Here is a 27,364-nt window from a genome sequence, read left to right as displayed (position 1 = left end):
TCACAGTGCTGGCCGCCTAGCAGGCACTCGCTAAATGTTTGTGGGAGGAGAAATAAAACAACCACCCCCAAGGAAACCTCCACACCGAGGGCCGCCGACAACTCGATTTGTCACGTTTCCTCGGATGACGTGACGGCCTTTTCCAGGGGTGCCGACTTTTCCAGTCCGCAGGCACGTCGACCGTGTCCGACAGTCGAGGGTTCCGCAGCAGAACTGCAGGTGCGATGATGACGGCGGCTGCGCTGCCTGCGGCAGGGAAGGTCGGCGAGAGGAAAGGAGGCCGAGTCTCCTGGACACGGCGAGCGCTCAGTGCTCCACACCCTGGAACACCCAGTGGGTGTGAGGAGCTGTGTTTGGGGTGGAGGAACATACAAAATTGTGAATCCGGTCCAAACGGCAGGTGTACGCAGACCCATGGGAGAGGCAGGCAAACCTGCGCCCTCTAATTCCAGCACCCACGGGGAATCTGGGGGCGCTCGGGGGGGGTGGCAGAGACAGAGCGCGTGGCGTTCACGGCTCACGCACGCCCTGCAGGTGGCCACATGACGGCACATCTACACGCACACAGACAGCATTTCCCGGGCACGGTTGACGCGCACAGCTCTCCAGCACCGTCGTCAGGCACACTGGACGGACGGCACCTGGGCAGGGCGGAGCGTGGACACGCACGCCGTCACGCGGTCCTCTGGCGGCAGGTCCAGAGCCCGGCAGGTGCATAGCCCAGGGGAGACCCGGAAGGCCGGGGCCATTTCGGAGACACGACTGATGCCGAAGTCGTCCGCTGGAGGCAGGAAGACCGCCCTGGGCCAGGGGTGCCCTGGGCTCCGGGAACACCCACTGGGGGCCCTTCATTGGTGCAAACGCACAGCCATGATGTCGGCACGGTTCTTGGGGTGCCGCCCGCCAGCGGGAGCTCACAGGTGTCAAATGGCCCGGTGGCCGACTCGACGGCGTTAGGACTCCCGTGCCGCAGGGAGCAACGGTCGCCCTCGGCCTCAGCGGGAGCCTGGCCTGCGGAGCGGTGGCCGCTCCTAAGCAAGGACCACGGTCCCCGTGAGGGCGGCTGTTGGAGGGGAAGAGCCCAGGACGGAGGAGCAGGGACAAATGACCCCCCTCATGGTGGATTGAACGGATGCTTCGATGGTTGCGGCTGCACGGTGATGCCACCTGAGGGCGGACGGCCGGAGTCCCTCCTAACACACTGAACTCCACGTGCTCGCCCAGAACCAGACCCTCAGCTCGTTGGGCCCGTGGGCTGGAGCGAGCCCTGCAGGAGAAGTGCGTCACGGTTTGAAATCGATGCTATCAATGGACACGTCTTCACTGCGGAACTCGCTACGAAGCTACGGGAACGGACACGGGGTGGTGCTGGCAGAGGGTCGGCATGTGGCCCCATGCGGGGTGCTGGGGGGGGCCCTGGGAGTCCAGGCACAGGCTCCTGCCTCTGCGGTGGGTGGGCAGAGCGTGGGCAGGTGGGCGGGGCCGCCCCACGGGGAAAGAGACACCTCTGCACCCGGACAAGGCTGAAACTGCCAGGCATCCACGTGCCAAACAATGAATTTGAAAACCACAGAAAAAGAGTGACGCTGGACTCCAACCCCAGCAGATACAAAAATTAACCCAACGTGAAACAGAGACCGAAGCTTAAGAAGCTCCGAAAGTCTTCCTAGAAAGCACAGGAGGGCGCTTTTGCGGCTCCACGCAACGGTGTCCTGACCGTGAGACCAGACGCACAGGCAGCCACGACGGGGACATGTAGCCGGGCCTGGGTCAGAGTCAGTACACCCCACGGCTGACCCGGAGCTCGTGCGCAGAGAACGCACAGCAGAAAACAGCAGTGGAAAGGCAACCCGCCCAACCGAGAAACAGGCCCAAGCCGAGACTGTGCGCGGCTCCAGGGGAGGCGTCACCGAGAGCCCACAGACACGCAAACCGCCGCCCGGCCGCATCGCCCACCCGGGAAGTGCAGGTCGCAACCGCAGTATGAAACCACTTCACACCCACTCCGGTGGCTGAAACACAAGATAAAAACCAAACTAACAACAAACGGACCAGCAGCAGCAGCAGCAGCGCCGCGAGGATGCGTGGAAACAAACCCTCACGCGCTCCGTGGGCAGATCGTGAAACCTCGCGGCCACGTCGAAAGGCAGTTTTCCGAGAACGCCACCCACAGAGTCACCGTGTGCCCTGGCAACCCCACGCCTGGGGGGTTCCCCCTCCCCCAAGGACTGGAAACACACGCCCGCATTTAAAACATTCCGTGAATGAATGTTCGCGGCAGCGCCGTTCGGAACAGCGCGGGAGTGGGAGCGGCCCCCGTGCCCAACAACCGAGACTGGATGGACCAAGTGGTGTTGTTTCCGCACGACAGGGCGTTACTGGCCCCTGGGGCGGGGGCGCTGCGAACCACACAGGGTTCGTTTTCGGGGCAAACGAAGACGCCCTGAAGGCTCGATGGCGGCGGCGGCGCGGAGCCGCGAACGCACCACCTGCTTCCCGGGTCGGACGCGCTGGACCGTGGAGTTATTGCAGGTGACACAGCCCGAGGACCCCGTGACCCACCAGGGCGGCCCTGCAGGGGAGAGGCGACGCTTCTTTGGCGGGTTTGTGTTGGGAAAGGAGATAGTCAACGCCCATCTTTACTGAGGTTAGTGGGTACTTTCCGACTTCACGCCAAGGAAATGGAATGTTCACGGGAAAACGTTACGTCGTAGGCTGGGGACGCCCGGGGACTTCTACTTCCCTTGCACTCTTGTCCACTGGGTGACGCGAACGTTCACCAGCTTCATGTATTCCACAAACATTTATTCGGCACTGGTTCGGAAATGCCCGCCCTCGTGGGGGCAAAACTGCCAGGGGAGGAGTTTAAAAGAAAGAACATGGCACACCACACGAAGAGATACGTGCGCTGGTTTCCAAGGCCACCAGGCCGCCCGCGCACCGCACCGGGCGGCGCAGTGGATGCGGAGCGGTCTGCAAGCGGGAGGCCAACAATGAAAACTGGAGAGGCCGGGGACGCAGGGAAGTGCGGGCGGCTGACAGCCAATCACCGCTCCGATCTCAGTGCGCGCCTCCCATCCGTGCGTCGCCGACGCATCACCACCCAGATCACAGGGCGCGCCTCCAGTCCGTGCATCACGTATGCACCACCGCTCCGATCACAGCGTGCGCCTCACGTCCGTGCGTCACGGACGCATCACCGCTCTGATCTCAGTGCGCACCTCCCGTCTGTGCATCACCAATGCATCACCACCCAGATCACAGTGCGCACCTACCGCCCGCGCATCACGGACAGATCACCGCTCTGATCGCAGCGCGTGCCCCTCGTCCGTGCGTCTCGGACAGATCACCCATCTGATCACAACGCACGCCTCGCATCCCTGCGTCATGGGACGGATCACCGCTCCGATCACAGCGTGCGCCTCACGTCCGTGCATCACCAATGCATCACCACTCCGATTGCAGCGTGCGCCTCCCATCCGTGAGTCACAGACACATCACCGCTCTGATCTCAGTGCGTGCCTCCCGTCCGTGCATCACCAACACATCACCACCCAGATCACAGCGCGCGCCTCCCACCCGCGCGTCACGGACAGATCACCGCTCTTATCACAGCGCGCACCTCACATCCGTGCGTCACGGATGCAACACCGGATCACGGCGCACGCCTCACGTCCATGCGTCAGCAATGCATCACCACTCTGATCGCAGCGCGTGCCCCACGTCCGTGCGCCGCGGACAGATCACCCATCTGATCACAACGCACGCCTCGCATCCCTGCGTCATGGGACGGATCACCGCTCTGATCACAGCGCGTGCCTCCTGTCCGGGAGTGGCGGATGGGTGATGTCACGCACTGCTCTTCGTCAGTCACACACCCTCCGACTGGAGCGCGAGAAAACTGGAAAGAGATGCGCCTAATGCACTCGCAGCCACAGCTGACCAGTGTCTGCACGGCGGCAGGTTCTGCAGCAGGGACCCGGACGAGGTAAACACGGATGATGGCGCACGCCCGTGCGTTCCAGTGACTCACTGCGCCGCAGTTCACGGTCACCCACGTGCCTATGACCAGTGGCCTCACACCAGCTGGCCTTTCGGGTTATGTTGTAACATTGCCACTGGGCGCCAGCTGTCGGCATCACTGCCTTCTGGCGCTCTCGTAAGCGGCAGAAATTATGTATCAAAGGCATTGTTTCAGAAATTCAGCAACTTTTGAAGTCTTGTAAGTGTTTAAATGAGAAGAAATTACTCTTTTATTGAAGATGGAAGCCTTCCATTGGTAAATGTTTTCAGTTTTGTCATCCAAATGTCCCTTTGTGGATTAAGTTTTAATTGACCTAAATACTCCCAGATAATTTACCCCGTCCTCTATCCGCAGCCGACCGCGCCGAAACAAGAGCGGGCCGGGGACGCAGCCTGCCTTCCTCGCTAAGTGCCAGTGCAGCTCGCGGCGGGCTTGGCCGCCCGTCAAAACCCAGCTATTGTCCTGAGTGACTGCGCATTTCTCTCTGGCTACGAAAAATAAACTCATTACGAGCAGGACGTCTGACGACTACGGTGAAGAGAACAACGCTCAGGCTCGCAAAGCCCCAGCCACCGGCAGTTTGAGGTCCCCCAGGGGACACGCTGTTCTGGTCTCTGGGGCCGGCCCCACCACCTCCGCCCGCCAGGCCGACCACGGCTGGCTGTCCGCGCGTGAGCCGGGGCTCGGGACGGGGCTGCTGGAGGAGCCAGAAGAAAGCGCTCATTGCGGGGCGGGGGGGGGGCTGTCTAGTCCGCCGCTGTTCCTGCAGGAGGTGTTTTCACAGTGACAAATGCTGGCTGCCACGTAACTGATGGAGCGTGCCGAGGTCAACCCCAGCGCGCCTGGGCTACTGACCTGCTTCCGCCGGAAGGCTCCAGGGAGGCCGGCCGTGGCGGGGACCTCGTGCACCTTCTGTCTCCGTCCTCCCTCTCCTTTTCTCGTCTGTCTGCCCCCCCCGCCCCCCCCGCCCCCCCATGCAGGCTCGGGAGGGAGGCTCGCGGGGCACGCAGGGGTCCCATCTGGTGTCCCCTCCCACCCCGCCAGCACCAGCAGAGACCAGCCCACGTGCCACCCACGGCTTCCTTCAGCACTCGCCTCGCCCGTGGCCAAGACCACGCCAGCCTCCCTAGCGGCCAGCTGCCGGGGCGTTCCGAAATGACTTAATTTACCGTCACACGTTGGGAGGCACTGATTATCTATGACTCGCCGTCACCCGCGGCCCCAGATGGGGGACGGCGTGCGGCCTTTGTTTTGAAGGTCTGAACGGAGACGAGACGGCTGAACTCCTGGGGAGAAGACCCCAAACGGCGCCCATGCGGCAGCCAGGGAGCCGGGCTGGAATCTGGAGAGAACCGAGTTTTCTCCAGAAAGCTCCTCGGAGCAGCGTGCGTTTGGAGTTCCTCCTTTTACGTGGGGGGGAGGGTGGGCGGGAGGGATACGGGGGTAAGAACACATACAATAATATGTCATTCACCGCTTGTGGGCACGCCGTGTACCAACCCACAGTTAGGTACCCGTCAATATTCAGGATGTCTTACACCCCACTTGCCCTACGTTAGGAATTTGCATAGTAACTTTTGGAGCAGAAATACCGTTATTAGTCTCGTTATGGGACCTGAAGCCAATTACAGTAAAATTACAGTCCCACACCATCAGCTCCGATGTCAACAGTAAATCAGCGCGATGGCGGCACCGAGGACGCCCTATAACTGAAAATGGACAACGGAAAAAAGTTAATGCTGGATGCACTGTATCAAAGGTTGTAAACACACTAAGAAACCCACTATTGTGTCTACAAAGGCAGCATTTTATCAGCCACACAAACCTCGGGTTTGAACGTAATTCCCACCAGGAACGTGTGGTCTCAGGTGTCACGGGGGGTGGGGGGTGGGGGGTGGGGGCCCGGGGCGGAGGAGAGCGGCGAGCCCGTCCAAGGTCGTGGTCCCAGCATCTGCTCCGCACTCCCCGGGGCCTAACTGTCCGCTGCCGCCGCGGTGAACGCTGCCTCATTCCCCTGACCCTCAGACGCCTCACCAGGTGCCTTACAGTAGCCCCGACACCTGCCTGGGTTCCCTTGGAGAGGAACCAGCGCGGCGCTTCCGAAGTGCCCAGCAGGACGCCCGCCACAGAGCAATGAAACCATGGCAGAAGACACCACGACAGCCAACATCGTCCAAACCCTCCCTGTGCACTCGGCAATGACCTGGGGGTTCATTGGCGTCGCTTTACTGGATCGTCCCAGAAAAGGAAGGGTGGGTGCGCGCCCGTTTTACAGACGAGGACACGGAGGCGGAGAGAAGCCCCTCGTCCACGGTGGCAGGGTCGCAGGGCAGCTGGGCCGCGACCCAGAGGAGCTCTATCGCGGCAGGCCTGTGCGTGCCCTCCTGGCCGCTCGCCTAAGCTCTCGATGGGTGTCCTTCTCACACTTCAGAGGCAGGGAGGGGAGCGGCAAGAGGGGAGGTGAAACTCTGTCACCCGACTTTCTCCCCAGCAGCGTCCTGGGGCTTTGCACGCGGACCGTCGTCTGATTCTCACGGCAGCGCTAGGAGGGAAGCACGGTCACCCGCCGCGCCCACGGGCAGGCGGCGTGTCAGAGACACCGGGGACCTGAGGGGCGTGGAGCGGAGGGCGGCGTCCCACTCCCTCTCAGCCCAGGCAGCACGGCCTCTCCGTTTCTCAAGCCCACATTCCAGTTTTTTTTTAAAAAGTAGGATCTGGCTAGTTCATACATACGTAAGTATGCATCGCAATTCACTTAAAAACGGCCCAGCGCACGGGTCAGAGAACAGAACGGTTCTCGAAGTCGCTGTGCAGGAGGACAGCGATGAGGGTAGGGCGCCTGCAGCCTGGCGGGGGAGGCGGAGGGGGCAGGCAGCTGGGGGCGGGCCGCAGCGCTTTGCCCGCACAGCCCGGGGGAACCCCACCCTGAAGCGTGGGGTTAAGGAACCACGACTCCCTGCACTTTCCGGCCCCGGCTCCTGAGCCGGGTGCCTGCACGAGACCTGCCCGCTGCTCTGCCCCTCGGGGACGGGGAGGGGCGGCTGGAGGACGCTGGGTGCACCTCCGGCCGAGTCTGCAGGGTGCCGTGAACTTGGATGCCCCCTGGTTGATGCCCTCCACACAGGAACGTGTCCTCATGAGGTGAAGGCTTCTGGCCCCCACCCGGTCCCCCTACCTGGCACTAGGTGGCACTGTCTCCCCCACAACCTCCAGGTGGAAATGGGAGGGCACCTCCAAGCGCCCCCAGGGGCCCCGGGGCGCCCAGATATGGCCGGACGGCTTGGACACCCACGGCGTCGGACCGATGCTCTGAGTCGGCAGGATTTACGGGGCAAACCTGGCGGATGAACTCGCCCAGCCCTGTGGGCCGCGGGGAGGCAGCGGCGAGGGGCAGAGGGGACTGGTTGCCGCCGTCAGAAACAGGCCCGGGACGAGCGAAGTGTGCTCCGAATCACATCACAAGGTGTCTGCGCACGGATGGCCCGCACCTCACTGGGGGAGGCTGGAAGTACTCTGTGTCCCTTCCCTCTGGGGAGGGTGTCCGGGGCAAGGGGGAGGGGCGGGTTCTCAAAGCCTTTGCCTCCGTTAACAGAAGGTTTGCTCCCAGGAATCCAGTTTTTCAAGTGACAAAGAGCAGAGATTGCCAAGGTCTGTCCACAAAAGCAGCCAGAAAGCAGTTTTTCTAAAAAGCAATTCATAAAGCAAGAATAACAACATCTAACTAACAAGATGGTCCCGTGGATGAAACGACACAGGGCGTTCGGACGGGGCCGGAGAACTGCGACCTGTCGGATAGAGGAGGAGTGTGTCGCCCACAACGAAGGTGGGCCTAGAGCAGGGGCCAGCCAGGGGGTGCTGAGCCTGCAGTGGGGGCGAGCTGTCCACGCCGTCACTTATTAATTGTGCAATTAACACCCAGTAATGCAGGGGCTCTGATCTCCACGTGCGTCTCTGAGGAGACACAGGCCAAGGAACCCGTCGGGTTGTTGCTGCTGTGAAGGGATACGACTGCAGGCGGCCTGGCCCGCATGTTGCGGTTCGGTCACGGTGAGCGGGGTCACGGGCAAAGCTCCCACCTCCCACTGAATCTGCGGCCGCGCGGGGTCACAGCGGTGACTCGGGAGGGGCAGTCAGAAGGACGGCGCCTCACCTCCCCTTACATCACGAAGGAGAAGGGTTTTATTCCAACCCCTTAACAATGACTTTTGGATACAGGTGTATCTTTTGAATTTTTTTTTTCATGAAAAAGGAAGGAAAAAGAAGTCTAGACACTGTAGGGAGATGATCAATAGTTTAATTCCAGGAAATGACTGGACGAGAAAGGGTGCCGTGACCGGGGATCGAACCAGCGCCCCCTCGGCTCGCAGGCCGGCACTCAGTCCGCCGACCCGCACCAGCCAGGGCAGGGTGTGGGTTTCTAAAAACCCATTGTCCCCAAACCGACTTTAGACATATATTTTCTTGGCTGTGCCGCTGTGCAGGCAATTTAATACAGGCATCCCCTTGTTCACACGCATAAAATGCTAGGCCCTGGAGACACAGGGTGGGCAAGGGAGCCTCAGCCGTTTGGACACAGCTCCTCCCAGCAGTCAGGCAGTGAGAAACAGATGAGCCCACAACGTCGTGCCAGGCTGCTGTACTAAGTCCCAGCGAACGAGACCGAGGAGGCGCTGTCCTGCCGGCGGAGGGGCTGGGCGAGGGCGGGTGGAGGCCGGGAGAAATGGGGGCAGTGCTCCCGGTGAGACAGGGGAAGCCTTGTCTTGGGAGGTCACGTCTCAGCCGGAACCCGGGGATCACGGAGATGACGGCGGACCACGACAAAAGCAACCCGCGCAGCCCGGCCCCGGGGCACAAGAAGGGTGGTCATTGCTGAGGAATTACAGTGAGGCCGCGGCCGTGAACCTGAGACCCAGGCTAAGCGCAGGAGGAGGGGTGCAGCGAGCGGGAGCGTGGGGTGGGGGGGTACTCACGAACGAAGTAATCCTGGAGTCCTGCCTGCGCCTCGTGCTCGGAAAACTCATTGCTCAGCTCATACAAGGGCCGCCGAACGGCCATCACAGATTAAGCACTGGGTGTTAGGTACGTTTGGTGTCGGGTTCCCAGAGAGGATTTTGTTAATGAGGATATTCTACAGCGTTACCGCTGACGGACTCGGCGATCAGAGAACCTTTGACACAGAGGCACGGCCGCACGAGCTGGGATTTCACAGGAGGACATGTGTAATCACAGGCGAACACGCCGACCCCGGACACGGAGCCGCTCATCAGCCCTCAGAGGCCGCTCGCCGCCGCGCGTGCACGCCGCTCCGGCCCGCGGGGCGGTCTGCCGCTCGCCGCTCCTACCTTCCGCGTTCCGTGGCGGCCCCGGGGCTTTAGCCGCCGCCGTGTCCGGAGATGGCGAGATGCTTGTCAAAAATGCTCCGGATCAGCAGCATACAGGGTGTAATATAAAGGTAACTTTCTTTGTCTTAACTTTCAGTTGTCATAGTAGTTTTTAAAATTTTCCCGATTTATAGAACAAGAAAAAGAATCAGAAAATTACAGGATGAGCATTCTGTGAGAAGCCTCCCAACGGCCAAGGCTTCTGTGACTGCGCTCCATGGTTAACTACTTCTCACGTCGAGTATCAGGTGAGTAGCAGTTTATCTGCTTGTTCACACACACTACAGTGTGTGTGTGTGTGTGTGTAATTTGTGTGTGTGTGTGAATTTACGTGTGTGCATAGAGTTATACGTGTAAATTTGAGTGTGTGTGTGCTAATGTGTGCTGAGCAGCGTATACCCAAACCACCACATTGTGCAACCATCCCGGTGGCCATCAGGACAGATCACGTCTGTCTTCCCACGCAGGTGTATAATTTATCCACAAACAAGCTACTTCCAAAACGGGAGAAAAGGGTAAAGACAATCACATAACAAATCAAAATCTGTTAGGTTTTTGAAAAGGAACGGTTTTGAGGGCGTATTGGCACAGCAGCACACAAACTCACAGAACATTGCGCGTGAGGGGTCACTACTTACAAGCAAACTGAAGCTTTGCTTCTCTGCTAACCACTGTTCCAAAGGCGTTTGTGGCTACGCACTGGTACGCTCCCGCGTCCTGGGTTTTATTGGGGTTATTGATCAACAAGCTGCCTTCAACAACACTGTAGCGGAAATCCATACCTACGTCAACATCTGTTCCATTTAACTTCCACCTATAGCACAGAAATGCCGGGAGACAAAGCCTGGTCATATCAATCCATATCTCTGCATCGTCCAAAGCACATAAACACCAGACATAGCATGCAAAATCATCACGACTTTTTCTACTACGGTAAGACACGTTAGAGCCGCTTCCCCTAGCAGTGGTGGCAGCTGGGATGCCACCGAGACAGCAACCCCGTGGCATTGCTGTTTTAACCCTGTTTTTAACTCCAGATGTGAGTTTGCTGCCTGTCTGGCTCCCCTGTGTCTCCGACCGCTGGGCTTGGCTCAGTGAACTACCTTCAGTGGGACACACACAGGTAAACAGCAAATCTTTATTAATAAGATTTTTTTTGATATCCAGTAACATTCCAAAGGGAAGTTCTCATAACCAGGAAGTCGTCTGAATGGTCAGAAACTTTTGAGCTGATACAGTTCAGTAACTATGTTATTTTTTCCCCTCCTCCCTCCCGAATCCTGCGCAGAGCATCAGGGAACCGCCGCAGCCGCCGCACACGGGGGTTCCGACAGGCGCCGGTGTCGGAGAAGCAGTCGCGCTGGGGCACGGACCGGGGGCGCAGCGGCACAGGGCTGCGGGAGGCGCGCGCCTTCTGGGCTCCCGGCCAGAGCGCAGGGTGGAGCGGAGGACACACGTGAGAAACCGCAGGCCTCTCAGTTTCAAGGTTTTGCGTATTTCCCCACCAACAAAAGCAGGTGTTGAAATGGGAAATGCCAGGAACGCGGGTGGGGGGTGGGGGCCGGCAGCACGGGCTGGACGCTGCTCTCCGTGTGTGTGTGTGTGTGTGTGTGTGTGCGCGCGCCCCCGCGTGCGCTTGTGCGCAGGTGGGGACTGGAGATGAGCATCGTTCTTGGGCCTGACAGCGATTCTCCCGGTGTTCCCGCGCAGACGGGGAGGTAATAAGCAATAAAAAGAGGACAGCCGGGCCCTATTTCGGCAGGTCTGTGTGCGCATGAATCTCCCGCCGACTGCCTGCCTTCCACGGTTTTTTTTTCTTTCTTCTTTTTGAGTCAACCGATCACGTCTCAGCCATAACTCTCACTTCAAATGATAGTTGAGCAATTTAATATGACAAATCTGAGAACCCAAAGAGGAAATTGCAAAGTAATGTGAGCTGCAAGCTGAGTGGGGAGCTCGGGAACACGGCCCTGTGGGGCTCCGCAGCGGGGCGCCGCGCAGGTCCCTCCGCGCCAGCCGCCTCCATCAGAATGCCGGGCGCAGCGCCCCCGCGCCCCCTCGTCCTCGCCCGCACCAAGAGCGAAGGGGACGGGATTATGCAGAACGTGCAGCGCTTGCTGAGAAATGCAGCTGGGCCTCCAGCACCAAGCAATACACCTGTTTGTTTTTCGCACTGCAGCCCCTTGGATGTGGGCTGCACTGCATTGCTTCATGCGGCCCTGCAACACTCTTGAAAATTTCACAATGTATCATCAATGTTTGAGGAATGTCTTGAGTGCTGGTAACAGAGAGGTGCTGCCTGTTCCGAACAAAGGAGACTTTCCCAAGAGCTGGGCCACTTGGTGAGTCTCATCAGCTGATTCCGAACCGCTGGAAACCGAGTCGCCGTTCTCTCCAGGGAACGCTGGTGCACAGCCCAGCGCCGGCGGGGCGGGGCAGGGCGGAGCGCCGGAGGGCGCGCATCCGGACCTGGCTGGGAGGCCGCCTGGGCCTCTGTCCTCGCGAAGCCCTCTGTCCTTGCTCGTTCTCCCAGCTTCGCAGGGGGAGGGCAGGGCCTTTCTCACTTGGAGTCCACCGTCTGCACACCGAGCTGCATGCCAACCGCACAGCCAAAGTACTCCGAGTCCGTGACCCCCGCCCGTGCGTGCAGCGGGAAGCTGCGTGCCTGCCGGAAGTAACGCCACCTGTCCTCAGGGGACTGTCCTACAAGGGCAGCGGGCACACGCCAAAACTGCTTCAGGATTTCTGGGTCTGGGTCAATCTTTCCAAAATCGAGGAGGAAGGGGGTGCAAAGGGCAGCCTCTGCGGAGGGGTGAGCACAGAGCCGCCGGGGAAGGGAGGTGTCTGAGGCTCCTGGGGGAGCCCACCTGGCGGGTCTCCCACGGTCTCTTTGCCTGGAAGTCGGCCCGAACACGGAGGGAGTGCAGCCGAACGGGGCCTGAAAATGCCGCCCCTCCCGGCGCTCCCCTGCCCTGTCCTCCAGGTGGGGAGGGGTTGGTTGTTTAGCTCCAGCGACCAGTGAGCTTTAAGTGGCAGAGAAACTGCCGAAGGTACAGAGGAGAACGAGGTCGGGCTGCCGGCAACTGCTGGTGCGTCTGATGAAAAGTTTTCTTTGGGGCGTCTTCTGGCGATCTTCAGAGACACAGCCGGGCTCTGCTCCCTCGCCGGCTTTCCGTAACCAGCCGAGCCCCTGCACCTCCGAACACAGGGCTACAAAAGCAACGCTCATTAAAGGTCGCTGCCGGGAGAGAAACAAAGCTGCAACTTGCCAAATCCTGCTGCAAAATTTGCTTCCCTTTACAGCCAACACGCGAATGTGCACTTGGCTGTGGACGGAGAACTGAGGCCACTGAACTCCGCATCTGTGTGTGGAGGCACCTCACCTCTTGCATTTACTTTTCACAACATCAAGCACTTGAACGTGTTTGATTTGGCCTGGGCGCCAACCCGGTAGGGGACACCGCTACCTGTGCCGTTTGCCCAGGAGTCAGCAGGTGCTGGCTCAGCCCCGCTGCCCTGGAATAATGAGCAACAGCGGCCTTTTCCTCGCCCAGGGTTCTGGTCTGGGTGATCACCTGTCTGTTCACATGAACGGCCCAGTCCGCTAGGGCGCTGTTGGTCCCCCCTGTTTCTGGAAGGCACTTACAGCGCCCCCCCCCCAGCCCAGGGCACACTGCTCCCACACGTCAGGCCTAGCGTGGTCCTGCTGCATCGCAGCTGTTCAACACGGTGGCTTAAGCCCCCTCCTGGACACCGCGCTCTTCAGAGTCCAGAACTCGGGCACGGGCCCCCAGTTCGAGGCCGGGCCGCCGGGTCAGTGCCCAGCCAGCCCACCCCCCACCCTGGAGTCCACAGCTTGAAAGCACAGGGGAGCCTGATGGATGATGACGTGTTTGACGAATCAACGGTGGGCGAAGAAACTAAACTGTGAAGCAACTTCCACGGTGCCCTCGCCCCCGCCCCTGACGAGGGCGGGGCGCTGTGCTTCACTCTCCGCCCGCCTGCGCGTCTCTGGTCAGACCCCGCTGCTGCGCATCCCTGTCAGTGAGAGCCCGGCCTCTTCCTCCCTTCGAGGCGGCGTACGCGGCGTGTCCTCCTGGTCCTCACACGCTGCTGCCCACCGGTTTTCCGCTGGAGGTTTTCATCATTAAGCGTAAACAGAGGCAAGGTCACGCTCACGAGACACGCGCAAGTTACAAAGAATCGCACGGCAGTGAAGAGCTGCGTCTGAGGAAAGGACTGTCGTTACTTCCGAAGTCGTCTGCTTCCATCTTGCTTGTCTGCACTCCCTCTCCGTGGGGAGTTACGACTTAATGTCGGGTTTCCGGTCCCTTGGTTTCCGGGACGACACCGTCGTGCGCGGGAGTGCCCTGAGACGCCCGCCTGCCCCAGCGGACCCGCTTTCGAACCGCGTGAACACGGAATCACACAGTCTGAGCTCTGCGGTGACTCGCTCTGTTTGCTGGGAATCGAATTTCTGGGACCACCCCTGGGTGGCGGCCGTGGCCCGTTTGCGCCCACCAGGTCACCTGGTGTGAGCCCCCAGGTGACAGCTATTGGTGTGACTTACACTCCAGTAAATGTAGTCTTCCAAGCGCCTGTCAGCCTGGTGGGCTGGGACGGGCGTGCCAGTCTCTTCTTACTTTGTATATTTCTGCGCGCTGATGGCACCGATTATCTTTGGATACATTTAGTGGGCATTTGATATTCTTTTTCTTAGAAACGCCTAATTAAGTCTTTTGATAACGTTCTATTGTTTTTCTTTAGATTTGTGGGAACTGTTTAAACTCCTTGGATATTAATCTTTTGCCAGTGGTAATACTAAATATATCTTCTCCCAGTTGGAAGCTTGTAATTTTATTCATCTCAGTAAATTCTGTCAAACAAAAGTTCTTAATATTGATGAAGTTAAATATTTTCTGTCATATTTGAGAAATCTCTTCTTCCCTTCAAAGTCATAAATGTGTATGTCTGTTTGCTTTTAAGAGTGTTGTAATGTCTCATGTAGGTTTTCTAATCGCCTGTACACGCTGTGAGATAAGGGTCCCACTTTATTTCATTTTTTAACCATATGGATAACTCACTGTGCGGGATATCTCTCTCCACTTTATTTCTGTTATTGTCACGACTTTCAGTTTTTATGTCTCTGCAACACAGCATCGTCTTTATTCTTTTTATTGTTTAGTGCAATTAATGTTTATGTGGAAATACTAACCTCCACCACTTGCTCTTCATATCATTTTTTTTCTCTTGTCCCTGGGGTCATTTTTATTCTGCTTAAACTGTATATTTTTAAGAATTTTCTTTAGGGAGGGTCTGCTTGATGCAGTCTTCAGCGCCTGCTCAAAATCTTCTCTATTTTCCCTCCTTTGCAAACTGCGTTTCCGCTGCGGAGAACGCTGGCAGTTCCCGTCTCTCCGCACACCGCGGTTCTGTTGGCCACTTTGCCTCGTGTCGCGACTCGCCGGCGGCGCTGGTTTCACGGTCCTCCCTCCGCAGGCGGCCCACGTGTCACGACTCCGCCGTCTGGGGGTGGGGGGGTCACGTCCGCCACGAGGTGTCCAGCGTTTTCCTGCCCTCGTTCCAAGGGAGGCTTTATTTTTATCTGCACTGCTTGGAATTCATGTCGCTGGGCTTCCCAAACTCATGGCTGGGACATTGGAGTTAGCGGAGGAGAATTCTTAGCCTTCTCTTTAAATGTCGTCACTTCCCTGACCTCTCAGCCCTTCCCTGTGGGGCCACGGCAGACACACGGGGGAGGCGGCTTTTTCCCCCACCCTTGCCCCTCTTGCTTCTCTGTGTCGCCTCCCGCTGCCCTCGGGCGACACCTCCTTCTGCACGTGGACCCCACCGGTCGCCGTTTCCCCTTCCGGCTGTGTCTCTCTGCAGCTAAAACCCCGTGGCGCTAAGGCGAGTGTGACCAGCAGGCGGTTCCTTTTGCTGGGCAGCCCCTGTGGGAGGGAAGCGGCCTTCGTCCTTGTCGCGGTGCCACGGAGGGTGGGGCCCTGGGGCCCCGTCTGCCGGGAGCGATCCTCACGTTGACTCTCGTCTCCGCTGAGTGGAGGCCTTGCGACCCCAGTGCCCTGGGAAGCCGCCCCATCCAAGGCCAAGTTCACGCAGCTCGTCAAGGGGCACACCGCTCGTTAGTGCCCGGTTTCCCTCTCTGGGTCCCAGCCCCACTTCCCCTGCGGCTGCTGAATAGTCCGTCCTTTCCTGCCCGTGCACGGGTGTGTTTTTGGAAGACACACATTGTTAAGAGATGGTAAGGCTTTCCCCGTCGTGGTCAGCCAGGACGTTTACCACCCAGGGCTGCCGGCCACGGCCGGGGGTGTGGACTCGTCATGGGCACCGACGTCTCCCCTCCGCTCCCTGAGATGCGGCCTGGGTGCCCGCCTGGGAGCCCTGCGTGTGTCATCAGTGCCCCCCGCGCACGCGTGTGCTGAGTTTAGTCAAGACGCAGCTCGTGCGGAGACACGTGCCCGCACCCACTCACCTGATGTGCGGCTTGGGGTTCCCGCGGGCTTGACAGCTGAGCTTCACTCTCTTCTCCTCGGAGTCCAAGGGGAACATGACGTGGCTTGGTTCTTGAACAAAAACCGGGCCGTGCAGCGTGTGCTCATCTGAAAAGAGAAGAGAAAGGGTCCAGAGTGAGGAACGGCGTCCAGACGGGAACGGAAAGGACAGAAAACCACCACAGGGAAATAACAGGATAGAGCGACAAGGACTGGCGGTGGGGACGAGGTTCGGGCTCGGCTGGGGCTGGGCCGCCCTCGGACGCCCGGCGCGGGGAGACTGCCCCGGGACCTGGTGGACACACAGACTCTCTGGGGTCGCAGCGAGAACTCCTTCCTGGGGACGACGCCCAGACTCGGGAAGCCGGCAGCGGCAACCTCATAGGCACGTGAGCAACAAGAACCAGCGCGGCGCCCATAAAATATGCCCGAGCCCTTCTTACCGTCGGCTGCGAAGGTAAATGAAAGGGGAACCCGGAGTCTCGGTTCTTGTACTATCCGTGGGAATGAGCAGTCCGTTTGTTTTTTCCAGCCCGTAGGAGCCCGCACGCGGGGCGGCTGCGCAGCCCGCCGGGGAGCTGGGGACTGGGCACACGGGGCCAGGGACGCCCAGGGGCCTGCCGCCCGTCAGCGCGCGGGACTGCGGGGTGCTGTCCGCGGTTCTCCCTGCGTCTCTGGGCGGGAGCCACCAGCTGCGCCGGACGCACTTTCTCAGGGGCCTCGCTGGAGACAGACCGGGACAGCCCTGCCCGCAGGTGCGGCCGGGGTCCTCATTCCTCCAACCCTAGTTCGCGTTCCTTGTTTTTTCCTAGGACGCTTTCCTCCACCTTCCTGTCTCCCTCCAACCCCACGACTCTTGCACTGCCCGCCCCTGCGGGCAGGGCCTCTCTTGCAACCGGCGCATCTGGCTCCTCTGTCCCTCCTCGGGCCCTGCGCTCCGCGGGGGCCTGGCTGTGCCTCGCCCGGCTTCTCCATCTCGTGTCACCAAGACAGGGGCGCGTTGGCAGGAGGCGGTGAGCAGGATTTGTGCCACTGGGGCGCTGCTTTCTCCCCTGTGTAGTGCGTGCGGCCGGCCACCCTGGGCATTCCCCGGTGGAACTGGAGGCAGAACAGCCAGTGGCTGTGATGTAAAGTGATACGGAATATCACCCCGGAGTGGACGATCCATTTTCCTCTTCAAGGTGTTTATTCTGAAGGGTGTGAGTCGCGACTGCTGCCCCGGAGACCCCCCTGGCCAGCCTTCTGGTGACAGGTGACAGGCTGAGGCTGGACGCGGCCCGGGGAGCCAGGGGACGGAGGACAGGGAAGAACGCCGGACTGGGGTTTTGGTGAGGTGGTTTCTTTTAAGGCTTAAAAAAAAAAGGCGCATGTTGAGGTTGGGAGAGAAGACAAAAGAAGGAGACGAGGTGACCAGACAGAACGGGGGGGCGGGGGGCGGGGACAGCCTGGGCCCTGCTGTGAGAGTGAGGGTGTGGATTCAGAGCCAGCAGGAACCGGGATTCAGAGCCCGGGGCCACCTACTGAGCCCAGGACCCGTCCGGGCCCCTCGTCTCCCTGCCCTAAGGGTCTCGTCTCCGGAACCGTAAGACCCACAGCGGCCCCCACACCAGTGAGAACGGGAGGGGAGCCGTGAGTGTTTCCCCACAAACACACGCACGCGTGAGGTCTGCACCCAGAGGTGCCACGTGACCGCCGCCACCCTGTCGCCCCCGCCACGTGCAGGGGTCCCACGCGAGAGACGGACCAGGAGGCCGGGGGCAGGAGGCACCGAAGAGGCCAAGAGCGGCGAGGAGCGGACGCCCAGGGGCACGCACAACTGTTTGCAACGCTCACGCTCCGGAGCCGGGTGCTTCAGCGCCCACAGCGGCCTGTCCGATGTCCGACAAGGACGCAGGCATTTTCAAAACAGATTTACATCCCGGGTCAAGGGTTGGCTCCACTCAATTACACGGGGCTGCGGCGTCTCCGGTTAAGGAACAAGGGCCACTCAGTCGGCGAGATCGTGCGGCCGTGGGCGCGAGGGCGCTTTCCCCGAGCGAGGAATATTTCCATTGTTCCGTTTCCAAAATTGTGCGTGTGGGTCTATAATATCAATCATCTCCATTCACTGGTGCTCCCCGATCTGAATTTCACCCAGAAACAAACAGCCTATTACAAGTAATTGCAAATACGCACGCAGCGTAATGACTGTTACCCAGCGCGCAGCGGAGAGGTGGTGGCCCCGCATCTGCACCGCCTCCCCGCGGGTCCGTGCGATATTTAAATAACAAAGAGGGTATTTTTTCCCCTTGTATTTTGTAACAAGAATTGATAATAACGATGTTTTGCGCTCGCTATAAATAACACGTTCCATCTAGAGTTTTCCTCTGCTTGGGGCCCGCCCAGCTCGCTGCCTGGAAACACGCATCAGCGCGCAGAGAGCAGCGTCCTCACGGTTCCCACCTGAGCACGCCGTGGCCTTTCACGCCCGAGCCGCTGAGGGTCGCAGAGAGGACAGGACGGGGTGGGGGGTGGGGGGGTTCAGGAAGTTCAGCTGCCCGGCGGCAGGAAACAGACATCCTGACTTTGAAACCTTCAGGCTAGGGTGACCCGTACTTTTGAGAGAAAATAGTTGAAGAGCGTCTTTATTTACCCCAAACCTCAGGGTGCCCAGGTGCCGTGGGGGAGGGGCCTCCCGGGGTTCACTCCGGCTGAGGGTGCAGCAAGAGTCTGCTGCACCATCTGCAAAGCCCGGGCCAGCGAGTCCCCCTTTCCTGTATGTATCACAGTGCGCGTGGTTCAGGGTGACCTGAGGACCGGCCGTGACTGTCGGCCCAGGCAGGTACCACCGCATGCGGCGAACGGCAGAGGACCAGGGCGTGACAGGGTGGGCAGTGTCGCAGGGAGACCCACCACCGGCTCTGCGATCACATCAGGCTTGTCCTTTAAACCCCAGTCCTGACGGACTGCCCCCAACATCCCGGGGCCCCCCGGTGACTCCTCTGTGCACGCAAACTCCTCTGTGCCCGGCCCAGCAGCGCCTCCTCCTGTGTGCCTGCTTGCACCGCAGCTGCCGTGGGGGGCGGGGTCAAAGGCCACCCTTCCCTGCGTCACCCTAGGTCAGCACGCTGGTCCTCTGCTGGAAACGGGGGTTCTGGGTGTGTTGCCAGCCCAGTGACTCGCACCTGCTGGGGAAGGGCAGAAATGCAACATGGCAATTTCATCCGAGAGAACAGTGCCGGCAAGGACAGTGGGTCCCTGGGCGCTGCCCCTGAGGGTCCTTCAGGCCCCAAGGTGCCTGGAGGTGCAGGTGCGAAGGGCGGCCACCACAGCTGGGGACCGGCACTGGGAGGCACGGCCCCGCTGCCCGCACCGGCAGGCAGGGAAACGCCCGCCCTCGTGCAGGTGGACCACCTCGCTCGGGACACAGACGGGGGGACGGACGCCTGAGGGGGGCCCGGGGCGGGGAGGGGGGCCCGGGGCTGGGACAGAGGCTCAGGACCTGAGCCGGGGTGTGTGAGCCCCATCCGGGTCACACGCGGAGGGCAGGGCGGCTGCTGCCTCTGCGGGCTCCGCCGTGCCGCCACACTGACCCCAGCGGCTCAGGTGTGCGCCCTGTGTCTCTTCCTCTGCACCCGTAGAGCCCTCTGCGATCCACAGAGAGTGCTCCGTCATGTGCGTGTGTGCACGCCAGTGTGTGCGTGTGCATCTCCGCCCGCCTTCCTCACGGTCACAGAAATCCATTTTGGCTAAAACGGTGGGGTCAGCAGCTTCTCCGCAGACCCCGACGGCTCACAGATAACCCAAGGACAACGACCCAAGGACGTTCAGAAACACGCGGCGGCTGCAATGCTGGCTGGTTTCCCAAGGGCGAGAATCCCCAGGGAACCGCATCGCTGACTGCAGAGATGGTGGCCCCACAGCCGTCAGGCCGTCACTGCAAACATGCGTCAGGGGCGCGGACTCCACCAAGCACAGGACGGGGGGTGTCCGAGGCCCCGCGCACGTGCCCATGTGGGAAGCCGGCCAGCACACGTGGACGGTTTCACCGAATCCCGTTTGGTTCTCTCGGTTGTTCGGCTGATTGGACCCGCGGCAGAGCGAATGTCGGAGGAGACAGACGTGCGGCTTCCAGAGCGAGATGCCCCCTTCCCTTGGCCTCGCTCCTGCCTCCTTCCTTCCCACCCCCGGACAGGCAGGCCGAGCAGGACACGGGCCTGCGGACGGCTGGTCTACCCCCCCGTCCACGCACAGAAGTCCCCACACATGCGGTGGGCTCACTGCCTTCTTGGTCTCTGTCCCCTGGTCGACAAAACAGCGCCGCCACCATGACGGGTGCGTCACAGAGCGGACAGCCACCTGACGCGCACGCCAGAGCCCGCGACCGTGGGGAGGTGCGGGGCGGGGGGTGGGGGGGTCTGTGCTCCGAGCGGCACTTTGCATCGTCTCTGCAGGGTCTGGGGGGTAGAAAGCGGGCAGGGACGGCGGGGGGCACCGTCGCCATAGGCTGCTCTGAACCCCACCTCCGACGCTGGCAGCCCCAGGGGCAGGGCACTCACGTCTCCTTTAAAAATAAGTAACGGGGCGGCGGTGACGCCAAGCCCCAGCTGTGTGGAGACAGATGAACGTTCAGCGAACGCCGACCTGAACTGATGCGCGGCTATCTATAGCCTCCCCGTGAATATGCATGAGCTCCCCGCCGCGGGGTTATAAATGTGTGCGATTGCGGAGCGCTGACCCAGATGCGGCCGGCGGGGCGGTGCCGCGCTGGGCGTGCTGTGGGGGCCTCTTTCTTTCCCAAAGTCGGAGAAGTTCTCCGTGCTCACACGTTTCTGACCCGAGAGGTTTCTTATAGGAGTCTGTGGGCCATCACAGGTCGACCAGCAGGTCCCAAGGCGGCGGTGCGCAAGGGGGGGCCTGCCCACCCGCCCACCTGCCCGCCCTCGAGGGGCGTCCATTCCAGGGGAAGTGCTCCTCGGATCAGTGTTGCCGCTGTTGTCTTGTTCATGAACAGACAGACGCTGATGTCCAGAGGGGGCTTGGGTTAACGGGAAAGCAGAGCAGCACCTACAGAGGGGTCCCCGCTCGCGCCTGGCCCTCTGCTGGCACCTGGCACTGTCGGTGCCGTCTGTGTGTTCCCGCTGGTCAGCCCCGACGCGCTGTCACTCGGTCACGTCCACCGCTGCTCTCTCCACGTCGTGTGAGTCCGTGGGTTTGGCCAACTGACAGCCTGGCCCAAACCTCTGTTCTGCGTCCCAAGCCCCACCGGGGGAGCCCCGCTGGGGGAGCCACACAGCCCCAGCCCCTCGCCGGGGGCAGAGCTGGGCTCAGCCGTGCACAAAGGTGCTTTGGAGCCAGGAAGCAGCTCCAGCCTTGCCGTCCTCTAAAGATAACCTCGGTGTCTCCGGATCGGAGGCCTGGAGAGCAAGGGTCACTGCTCCTCGCCGAGAACACAGTAAGGGCAGCTCTGTGACAGGTGAAGACACGCACTTGGCTCCGCCCCACTGGTTGGTCCTGGCTCCTCCCTCCTCTGTGGGAGAGAAACACAGGCCTGGAGACTGGCCTCCCTGTAACAGGCCGCAAGGCGGGCCCTGGACCCTGGTCCCTCCCGAGGTCAGAGCCGAGCACTCGGTGGCCACCACACACAACACATACTCGTCTGATGTGGTGACTGAGGCCGTCAGCGTGAGTGGCTTCCAATTTTCAAGCCAACCCCGGTTCTGAGGGGCGAAACAAAGGTTCTCAGGGGTGCGTGGTTCGCTTACCCAAAGCCCCACACGGGGACCAGGGACAGGGCTCTGACCCGGATGCTGAGCCTCCGGGTTCCCGGGTTCCTGTCTCCAGTCGCCCTCCAGGTGACCTGCAGCAGGTGGCTTCGACTCTGTGCCTCCGCGTCCTCGTTTGCGAAACGGAGCCTCTGGGGGCGCCCGCCCCACAGGGCGGCCTGTGCGTGCCAAGCGCCCTAATGCTCGTCCAGGGCCGAGAACGCTCCCTGGCACCTAAGGAGCCCCCCACAGGGAGGGGCACCCAGAATGTCCACAACTTCCCCTGCTAGAGTCAGATTTGGGGGTGCGTGGGGCGCAGGAAAGAGCATGAGCCCTGGTCACTGGCCGGTTTTCCCTACCAGGTGGGGAGACGCACCTGCCCCGCAGTGCCTGAGTGTGAACAGCCACGGCCACCCGAGTTCGGCCTCAGGGAAAGCAGCAAGGCGGGTGGGCCCCCCTTCCTCTCCTCGCCTCCTCTCCCCGCAAATCGCAGCCGGGCGGGGGGCTCCGTGACCTCTGCGGTGCACGCGGCACACGGCCCGTCCTTAACCTTCCCGCGGCCTCCGATGGGTGCGGCCCACACCCAGGCCCAGAAGCCTCCTCTCCATCAAAGGTCACCCTCAGCCGGGGCTGGCGAGGACGTGGCGGTGTCTGCCTTTGAGACGGAATAAAAGGAGCAGAAATGCCTTTGACCGGCGTCTGTCTTTGGATGTCATGGTGCTTCTGCCTCAGTAACATCAAAAACGGCAATGTGCGCGGTGGCAGAAACACAGGAGAGATCTCTATTTTGGGCAGGGATCAGATGCCCCCTCCCCCCCAAAAAATGGCCTTTGCTTCTGCTCCGCAAACACGCTCTGCACGGGGCACTGCCCTGCCAGGCGGCGGGGTGGCTCCATGCCCTGGCCCAGCGCTCGTGAGCTCTCTGAAGACAGGAGCCTGCGTCCACGCAGCCTCTGCTCCCCAGCCGGCCCCCGTCTTCCTGCCGCTGCGTGGAAATCCGATCCATCCTCCAGGGGGAGTTCAGAGGGAAGGGAAGGACCCGCCAGCCTGCGGGAGTCGGTGCGCCGCCCCCGGGCGGAGGGGGTGCGCGGGAGACACTCTCACCGCTTGGCAAGCGCTGCTGACGGCGGAGCGCGGCGCCGCTTCTGGACGGTCCTCGGGAGAACTCGCCGAGGCCTGTTCCACCGAGAAAGGCGGCTTCCTCCGTGCACACGCACAATGCGACGCCACTCCTCCACGAGAAGGGGTGAGATGCCGCCACTCGCAGCCGCAGGATGGATCTTGAGACGCTCGTACTGAGTGAGGGACGTCAGACGGAGAATGTCGAGACCCACGTGAGCGCTCTCTTCCGTGCGACGGAGAGCGGGGAGCCGCAAACGGGCAAGCAAAGCCAACAAAGGAATAAAAACGCACAGACACGGGCCACAGCCCGTGGCGGCACTCAGACCACGAGGGGCGAGGCTGCAGGGCAGGGCCAGCTGCATTGGCGGGCACTGGGCACACGATGACACGCGCAGAGGACGCGTCGTTGAAACGTGCCCTTGGCCCTTACACGCTGTGACTGTCCCACAACCCCGATACGTGTAATTTAAAATCCCAGCAATGGAGAAGTCAGTGATTGAATCCAGTGTGAATATTCACTCTTCATTCCATTTTAAAGTAGGTTCTTTGTGAAGCCTGTTTGTAACGTTAGGAACGTTACTTTCCTCCGCAGAAGAATTCTCTCTCAGATTCGAGGATCCATTCAAGGACCACTTTCCGGGCGCACTCTCGGTCCCACGCGCGGATGACGCAGGAACGGAGACGCACACGGGCCCTCCACCCTGCACGGAGCGTCTCTCGCCGACCAGCTGGCGCTCGGCTGAATTAAAGGCAGAGCCAGCAGACCTGGGTGTGGGCGGGCCTCGGACATTGCCGTGTCCACTCAGCGGGGTCAGCCTTCTTTCCGAATCGTTTTCGGGTTGGAGAACAGGGGACCGAGGAGGTGGGGAGGGACGGACAGGCACGCGCAAGGGGAGCGCTCCGTGGACATCCAGGAGATGACCGTGGGTTCCAGTTCCGAGTCCCTGACCCCGTGGGAGCCCACCGTGGTTTTTACGTGTGCATGTGTGCATGCGTCTGCATTTACTTTAAAAACACGAAGCAAAGCCGCCTGGCTCACACTACCAGCTCCACAGCAACTACAGATGAACTCTAGCGAAGGCTCCTCAAGGTGCTCAGGGGCTTGAGAAGCCACTGGAGTGACAGCGGCTAAAACGACAAGGAAAACGAATGACTAGGGAGGGCGTGTTTATTTCAGCAGCCACGCCGTGAGAAAACGTGCTTCAGACAGCACACGTGTCCCTGACCCTTCCGTGGCCCCCGCAGGTCAGCGGGACCGGCCGGCGGCAGGGGTGGGCGGCACCCGCCATGAAACGATCCGGTGACACATGGCGATTTTTGCCCAGGTCTCGGCTGCCCTCAAATGAGAGGGGACCACCCGCCATCAAACCCTCGGGCTCTTGACCGACAAGGTGCCCTGAAGTTGCATGTGGGCACTTGTTCCTAGGGTCTCAACAGGGACTCAGGTGTCGGCAGGTGACGGTTGGTAGGCGCGTCCTCCAGGCAAAACGCCCGGCCTGCCACCGAGGCATCCGTAGCCTTTTCTTGGGTGGTTACCGACGTGTGTGACGGCCTTGGCCGATCTGGGGGTACCTCGCTACCTCAACGTAGCGAGGGTTCCAGGGTCAGAAAAGATGACTTCGAAAGTAATACCTACACAAATAACGCCAGTGGGGCCATTTTGGTGAACTGGAAGAAGGCTAGTTAAGACTTGAACTTACGATGATTAACATAAAGTAATTACGACCGACCTCTATGAAGTACTTAGAATATCACAGGCTGCAAAACGAGATGAAATATTTGCAAACCATATCTGACGGTGGCCTGGTCTGAGAATATGTAAAGAACTCTCGTACGCTGAACCACGGTAAGAGAACCCAATTTACAAAACAAGCAAAGGAGTTGAATGGGTTCTCGTCACAAAACCAGGCACGCCCACGGCAGCTGAGCGCCTGAAACACCGCTAGACACGTGGGAATACAGATCGGCGAGACGCCACTCCACGCCCCCCGGTGGCCCGTGTGACGAACAGGAAGTGACAAGTGGGCCCAGGGTGTGGACGGCGGGGGGGACACGACCCCGAACACTGCTGGTGGGGCTTTAGAATGGTGGGCTCCCCACTCCAGGCCACATGGGGGTCTCCAAAGCCGCGCAGGTTCCAGGCCGCGCCGGGGGGCCTCCCGGACTCAGCACGTGTGAGTGCTCAGGGGGGGCCCACGACATCGCAGCGGGAAAGGGTTCAAGCGGACTCGGCCGAGGGGAGAGGTGGGAGCAGCCATGGCTGCAGGACCCCAGGGCCGGCGTCGGAGTGCTCAACTCACCGCCCCGCTGCGACACGTTTGAAAGCCCCGTGAGAGGTGGTCCGGCAGGGGAAGTCACCAGGGATTCGTCACCCGGCCTCGCCCTGGGGCTGGTCACCGGGCAGCCTGTGATCGGCAGGGAGCCCGTGTCCGGACTCCCAGCGGGATGGCAGACACCGGCGACGGCAGACACCGGCATGGACCCTGTCGTCTGCACGAGCAGCGTGGGGGCAGCGAGCCGCCCCACCTGCCGGGGCACGGCCGCCGCAGACGCTGCCTCGGGTCCCGGGCGCCGGTCACGGGCTGACCCGGAGCGGTCCTTCTCAGCAGGGCGGTCCGGCCGCGGTCCCCTCTTCCTGCGCAGCGCCCGGCAGGACGCGGTGGGCGTTACACGATGCCGGGGACACATGGAAAACTGGCGGGCGAGCTGGGTGCTGCCCAGGCGTGAACACGGAGAACTTGACCTCGTTATAAAAACCTCAGGGGTGTGAGGGGAAGACACACCTTTGCGTTAAATTTAAACAAATGTACACTTGGTGTATTGCGTGTAATCGCTGCTTTAAACAACAGGTGGGGAGTGCTACGGACTGGGGTGGCCGCCCGTGAGCTCCCAGGGTGGCTGCGTTGGGAGCCAGGTGGCGGGCGGTCGAGGTGGCACCCGGAAGGCTGGTGCCTAAGGGAGGGCACACCCAGGGCCCGGTCCCCGCTGCGCTCCGTGAGGACACAGCAAGGACGCCCCAGTGGCGGGCCAGCGGTCGGCCCTCACCGGCCTGCACTTGACGCTGACATGCCCAGATGCCGGGACTGTGAGGAAAACAAATGTTTTCTCTCTTGAAACCACCCACTTGATGGTGTTGGGTACAGAACACACTACCCAGTCGTATGACACGATACAGTGAGACTCTGCAGGGAACAGGGGGCAGGAATGGAGAAGCAGAGACGTCATGACTCCACTGCTGTTCACCTTACAAAGTCAACAAGTGCTACTTTAAGAAATAAATGACTAATTACATTACATGACACCATCATCATAAAGACAATTAGTGGAACCAAAATTAAAAGTTCCTAAATTATCAAAAGAAAGACACCCACCCAAAAAATCATACACTATATATGGAAATATTTTTAAACGATAAAATTGGCCACCATACTAAGATATGACATTAAAATAATTTTATCTTAATTAAATATGAGAGAACTGTTAAAAAGACACTCCCAGTTTGAGTCACAAACCAAAGCCTGATTCATTCCTCAATAAAAGGGTCCCAGCTCGTTAAAAAGGAAGGGAGGGACAAACGGATCCTCTACCAATTCAAGCCTGAAGGACTCAGGGTTGACCATATCGGCACTTGGTCCAGTACGAGCAAGGGAATCAGAGGGGAAATCTTTACAAAGGTGCAGGGTCCAGGCCACGAGGAAGATGTAACCATTGTGTGCGCGAAGCAACAGTGGCATGTACAGAGGCGGCACCAGGGGGGCTACAGGAGAAGGAAATGAAAAGTCTTGACCCTGACTGTTCAAAGGAGGAAGAGAAACACTAAGTACATAGGATTCGCAGAAAATAGAATTCTAAGTAATATCTGCTCGAGGTGGATACATAGACAGAAAGACAGTCTGCTAACAATCTTTCTGATGATGGCTCTATGTCATATAATCAATCATTTATTTCTCAAAGTAGCATTTGTTGACTTTGTAACGGGAGGCAGATAAACGGACAAGACGGAACATGCTGCCTGACACACAGAAAGTGAAATGAACTTCTTTTCCCAAGCCTGTGGAGCCGTCACAGTGTGTGACCGCATTAGACACACACGCTAAATACATTTCCAAATAAAAAAACAGACTAGGTACAAACTAGGGAAAAAAAGCAGGCTTGGAAATTAAAAACAAGCAAAAATGAAGAAGAAAATCACAATGAAAACCTGTGGAATATTTTCAGAATGAATGTGGTAACAGCATCACATAAAACCTACATAATCCAATAAAAGCAGTGCATAGCGGAACATTCGTATTCTTTAATATGATGAAACAAACACAGTAAGTCTCTAAGTGAGAACAGAAAGAACAGTAACGACAAAAATAAGGGGAGAAAATAAAAAAAGAAAAATCAATTAGGAAACAAGCAACAGTTAAGTGGTTAACCAACATTACATAAAAACGAGGAATGAAAGCCCAATACGCGGAACGAGACGTGAACAGCCTCAGACACAGAGGAAAGGAAAGGAACCCGAGGAGACTGTCTGTCTCAGCTCCGAGCAGGCGGGTGAGGGACGGGGCAGTGGGGATGCCCGACGCTGACCCG

At 59.7% G+C, this 27,364-nt stretch overlaps 1 protein-coding gene across 1 annotated transcript in view; it reads right to left on the bottom strand.

The window, feature by feature from the left end:
* Positions 1 to 27,364, bottom strand: part of LOC123830605 (contactin-4-like) — a 212,148-nt gene that overhangs the window by 133,914 nt on the left and 50,870 nt on the right. Inside the window, exons 2-3 of the mRNA XM_045857008.1 lie at positions 15,899 to 16,025; positions 10,044 to 10,219 (exon numbers count right to left, since the gene is read on the bottom strand). Coding sequence (XP_045712964.1) covers positions 10,044 to 10,219; positions 15,899 to 16,025 — 303 coding nt within the window. The remainder of the gene's footprint in view (positions 1 to 10,043; positions 10,220 to 15,898; positions 16,026 to 27,364) is intronic.

Source organism: Phyllostomus hastatus, unplaced genomic scaffold, assembly GCF_019186645.2.
Source record: "Phyllostomus hastatus isolate PE091 unplaced genomic scaffold, TTU_PhHast_1.1 phas_scaffold_129, whole genome shotgun sequence".
In the NCBI taxonomy this organism is placed as follows: Eukaryota; Metazoa; Chordata; class Mammalia; order Chiroptera; family Phyllostomidae; genus Phyllostomus; species Phyllostomus hastatus.
Note: the sequence above shows the minus strand (reverse complement) of the source record. Positions and strands in the feature narration are given on the sequence as shown.